The 5,631-nt window shown below is 37.5% G+C and overlaps 1 protein-coding gene across 1 annotated transcript; it reads right to left on the bottom strand.

Annotated features, from left to right (window-relative positions):
* Positions 1-259: 259 nt before the first annotated feature.
* LOC117316636 lies at positions 260-3,446 on the bottom strand. The gene is made up of 2 exons (XM_033871315.1): positions 3,349-3,446; positions 260-1,490 (listed from the first exon to the last, which is right to left on the bottom strand). The coding sequence occupies exon 2, from the start codon at positions 1,459-1,461 to the stop codon at positions 787-789; it is 675 nt and encodes a 224-aa protein (XP_033727206.1). The 5' UTR covers positions 1,462-1,490; positions 3,349-3,446; the 3' UTR covers positions 260-786.
* Between the last annotated feature and the right edge of the window lie 2,185 nt (positions 3,447-5,631).

Here is a 5,631-nt window from a genome sequence, read left to right as displayed (position 1 = left end):
TACATAGAAAATGGGAGCAACAAAAAAAACACTGAATAACTTTGAAGCAATTGGAGCAAGAACTACTTTGGCCATTTTACATATAGTGGGTTGGTGTTGTGCTAACGCCTTTCCCCCTATACGATCAAATTGCCTATTAAAGAAACCCAAATAGCTGTTTCTTTTTCAATTATTTAACAGCCTTAATACCAAAGATATAAAGGTGTTTGACACAAACATATTACACTGAATTAAGTAACAAGGAAAAAATATTAAATGCTTCAAGATGACGATAACACTGACTTTATACAGAATACAATGAATTGCATGGTGGTTAGTAAATCAGGTATGTATAAATTTTATTAGGGACCTGAGTGCTTTCTATATCATGAATTTAACAACTTGTATACGGATTATGAGTGATATTGAATACAATGATAGCACTGTGGGCTCGTTTGGGGGACATCTGTAATGGTTCCCATTACAATCAGTACTTGTTTATCTTAACTTGACCTCGTAGTCTTGGAATTGACCTATTTTCTAATATCATGGGATTTGAGTGTATAATCGTTTGAAAATGTTCAAAAATATTCTATATGTATATCAATGACATTGACCTTTAACGACACGACATTGAAACATACCAGTTTTCTTAATTAAGATGTACTCCTTAAAATGTGTTGTGAAATTATTTTTTTTACATATAGTCAAAATTGTCAAGATTTCATCATCTGACCTTTTGTGACATTAAATGAAGGTCAAAGTCAAAGATTTTACTTAGCCTATGTAGCTAGTACATAATTTGCATCACTCCGCTTTGTGAATTTTGAGAGGAACAGAGAGAAATCTCCCAAACTCATTGACGGTATCGAGACCAACGCATGCGTGGACAGCGCCTTGTTTGTTCCTAAACACTGCTTTCTGACTCACAGGAATCATGGGCTGATGCCAAACGTTCGGTCGAATATGAAATCCGAAACTCCCATCCGAGTAGAACGCCATGAAATCTTCTAACTTGACGTCATCGCCAGGAAGAGCAAACAGCGCCACAAATGGAAGTTTTTCCTTTGGGAAGAAACACTGACTTCCGTCGGGGTGATTATTTGCTTCCCGAACCAAAACCCTCGTCTTGTGGTCCGGATCGACGCCTTTTCCTAATCGACATATGAAAAAATCACTGTCGACCCCCCAACCGATCGCCGTACTTGTAGCTTTACATTTGTCACCAACCCATTCATGAAGAAAGTCACCTTCAGCGACTCCGCCGAATATACCTGTTCCATTGCATAATGGCCGTCTGCCCATTACAGGCCAGGGAACGATTTCAACCTCTTCGGCGTCAAAGTCTGTAACTAAATTGCCGTATTCTTTGAAGTTTTCATTGGTGGCTGCTACGATTGGTACTTGAAATGGCTCCCCATATTTTGGATCATGTGCATTGTCTAAGTCGACTATCCAATCAAGTGATTTATTCGACCCCATCTTTGTGACTGTCTTTGTGTGTAAGAACTCTGAAAGAAACATTAAAACATGAAAATAACCTTCATATATGGAAACAGTTCCATGCTTATTATTCGCTTTGTGTGTTATTCACATAGAATTATAAATAACATGTCATCAATTTGAAACATTAACATTCGACTGTGAATTGGAAGCATACACCTATGGACATCTACCAACAGCCACTGAATTTAGTTCTACAGTAACACATGTTGACTTCGCGTTAAAAATAAAACTGTATTTAAAAGGATGTAACGGTAGACTAATTTATATTTTGTATTGATCATTCAATTGCGTATATATCAAAAAAATAACCTTATGAACAATAACCATTCGAATTTGATGATATCTGTACATAAAACATCAATTATTGATTATAAAAAGGTTATCACAATTCGTTGATCAACAGACTGGATATGTAAATGTTGTGGCATAATATAACACTGCGCATAACAAACTACAACACCTGAAAACAAAAATGGCTTCCCATCTGAATCGACTGCGGTTGAAAACGGTAACAGCTTCCGCAACAAAGAGAATAATAGCAAAATGGGTCAAAGACAATCCTAGAATTACACTTAGGAAGCAGTACAATAGATTGGAACAGTTCAAACATGAAAAAAATTACTGCAGTAATAGGACTGCTCGTATTCTGCTTGATTGTTGGATAGCTGGCCATAACAAACTCGGTAATATTTATGCAGTCTGTACCAGTACATCGCTACTATTACTATTCTATATGTACCGTGTTTACACTTATATACACATACATATTTGCGTCGGAATATATGTAGAACGTGTTATTATAAAATTTAAACCAATGTATAACATCGTTATCCAACTAACCCAGATGGAATAGTTCGGCTTGTAAGCTATCGTGTGTTTGTGTTTACAAATGAAAATACCTCGATTTCAAAACAGTCACATGAAGATTTAAAAATAATTTCCAAGCTAAATTTAGAGGGGGATTCCCAACTAAATCGAGCGGTCAATCTGGACATGAGGATCGACTTTAAATATTGGGATAGCACAGAAGTACATTCAATGAAAATAACAACGTTTTTACCGTGATGTCCCTTTAAGATGTAGCAACTTATATTAACTACTCTTGCTGGCCAAGATAGAAGCGCGCGAATCTTACTGTTGGAGGAAACCGGAGTACCCGGGTAACCACATGGTCGGGATCGGGAAATCGAACCTAGGTCGTTAAGGTGAAAGGCTAGTGTAATGACTGCGCCACCTGACCACGCGTGGACGGGAGCGAAATGTAACATTTTGACATTTTGAATGTATTTTACGGTAAAAAATATAGTAATCGTGTTTACACTCGAATTGTGTGTTGAAAAATAAGCTGATTTGGCTTTCTAGGACTCGTCAGTGATGCTAAGGGCCTAAATTGTCAATACCTAGGAGGCGGCCGGTAAAAACAAAACAAACAAAAACATAGGTTGAAAAATGCCGGAACATGAGTATATTCTAACCCATGTCAAATCACAACATAACAAGCAAAGTCAAGTAAGTTACTTTTCATGCCTGGCCTCATTTTAAGTCATGCTCGACCCGCTCGGCTGTCGACAGGTGGGACTTTATGTACCCCAAACATTATTCGATTTATATCTTGAGATGATACAACTTGCAAAATGCAATGGAGCACGAAATATACATATGTGTATTATGCTCTGAGCCGTGCACCTACTAAAATAACCATGGCGTGCAAGCTAGCTGTGTGGAGGCTTGAAACGCCAATTAATAAGGACAGATTGAGTTACTTACATGATAAAATGTAAAAATTATTAGTTATAACACAATGTCTAGTCTTTATACTATAGTATAGTCCAGTCCTGAAACTGAAAATCTCCAAACACTTACTGTTAACAAGCTTCAATTCCCTCCTGCACTGCTAGGTTTTCGGTGTGAACTGAAATTTACACTGTCGTGTTATGGACGAAGCTATTTATAGACCTCACAAGTTAATAGCTGTTTACTTGTAATATGGAATTTCATCAATGACAGCGAACTAATTTACTACCGACTGTTTACTAGTGTTCATTATGTAATGTTTGTCCGTTCTGCAATGGAGTGCGTCAATCCGGATATTTTCGTTCCAGGCCAGAATCGGTCCGGATCGTGATTTTTCCCGACAGATGTGTTTGCCCGACCGGATTATGAGTTTACCGGATTATCGCGGTCAAAATTACACCGCTACAGACTGCCGTATATTTAATGTATGTATTGTTCGTGTCAGCTGATACGCCCATTGCTATCAATACGAAACGTAGGTTTGACTTTTTTTCAAATATTGGAATGAACCAAGTGTCCCGCACACAGCTGTAATTTCACACGGACGTCCTCAAAATGACAATGGTGACGGAAGTCTAGAGCATAAAAGTTAACATATTGTCTTTGTGTACATCCAGCTCTTATTATATTGATGTCATTCTCAAATCTTAATCTATATCCTTACCTTCAAGTACAATTGTATATCAATTAATATTACTTGACAGTGCACATTAAAGTACGGAAGCCCATTGGTGCCAAATGTAATCTGTGCGTATATACGCATTTTTTGCGAATATACACAATAGTTATTGCGAATATACACAAAACGAGGGCTGATTGACATGTTGTGAGTATCGTATTGAAGGAGGTACTCAAGGATGTTCTTTTGAAGTCCTACTTTTCTCTGACTATATTGGGCCGTGTACCCAAGAACTGGTCTCATTTGTTTAGTTTATATCGACGAGGTAGCACTCTAAGGTAAACGAGACAAAGGGCTTTTGCAAAATGGACGAAATCGGTGTAAGAGCAGTGATCCAATGTTTGCATAAAAAGGTTTAACACCTCAGGATATACATAATGATATGTTAGTAACACTAAGGAATGATGCCCCTTCGTATGCTACAGTGAAAAAGTGGGTGGCGGAATTTAAGCGCGGCCGACAGAGCCTTGAGGATGACCCCCTTTCTGGATGGCCTGTCCATGTTGCAACCCCTGAAATGGTTAATAAAGTTTATGATGTTGTTATGACTGACAGACGAGTCACAGAACGATATATAGCCAGTAGTCAGTTGGCATTTCACAGGAAAGAGTACATTCCATTCCATTGTGACCAAGGATCTTATAATGAGAAAGCTTTCGGTCCGATGGGTACCACGACTTTTTTTTTTTTTTTTTTTTTCACTCAGATAAGAGAATAATTCATTGATGTGAGCAGTTTTCTTATCATTTTTTACATTAATTTTGTGTTAACATTTCCTTACAATCATATAAATACACCCATATAAGCACCACACATGTAGTTACAAACATGGGAATGGTACACATTACATACATACACATATACACACATGCACAAGAGAATAATTCATTGATGTGAGCAGTTTTCTTATCATTCTTTACATTAATTTTATGTTAACATTTCCTTACAATCATATAAATACACCCATATAAGCACCACACATGTAGTTACAAACATGGGAATGGTACACATTACATACATACACATATACACACATGCACACACATGCACACACACACACGCACGCACGCACACACACTCTCACACACACACACACACACACATACCGGTTTACCTAGCAAAGAGAGGTACCCGTCCTCTTACTGATTTTTCTAACGGAAAGAGAGGTCACCAGGTTCCCGTTAAGATATCATTACAATGTCTTCATTTTCCGTTTAAAGACACATCACTTAACATAAATTTCACTTGAATTATGTTGATATTGTTATTTTGAAGATCAAACATTTTACTAACAAAGCGAGATAAAAAAGTGTTTACATTTTATCAGCAAAAAGAGGTCCGTAAAAAAATACCTCACTTCAACTGTCATTTGTTGGCACACAGTGTGTTGATACTAGACATCCATACCGAGGTACATGGAAAATACCTCACTTCAACTGTCATTTGTTGGCACACAGTGTGTTAATACTAGACATCCATACCGAGGTACATGGAAAATACCTCACTTCAACTGTCATTTGTTGACACACAGTGTGTTAATACTAGACATCCATACCGAGGTCCATGAGAAAATATTCACCTCATTTTCAATTTAAACTGGTCATTTGTTGACACCCCCCCAGGTTTATATACCCAGACCAATCATATTGCATAGTGCCCATGTGGAAAAACAT

The sequence above is a fragment of the Pecten maximus genome, chromosome 18 (assembly GCF_902652985.1).
Source record: "Pecten maximus chromosome 18, xPecMax1.1, whole genome shotgun sequence".
NCBI classification, from domain to species: Eukaryota; Metazoa; Mollusca; class Bivalvia; order Pectinida; family Pectinidae; genus Pecten; species Pecten maximus.
The sequence above is the reverse complement of the archived record's forward strand: the minus strand, read 5'-3'. Positions and strand labels throughout refer to the sequence as shown.

Coding starts and splice junctions, on each gene's coding strand:
- LOC117316636 (XM_033871315.1), bottom strand. CDS start 1,461: ATGGGGTCGAATAAATCACTTGATTGGATAGTCGACTTAGACAATGCA.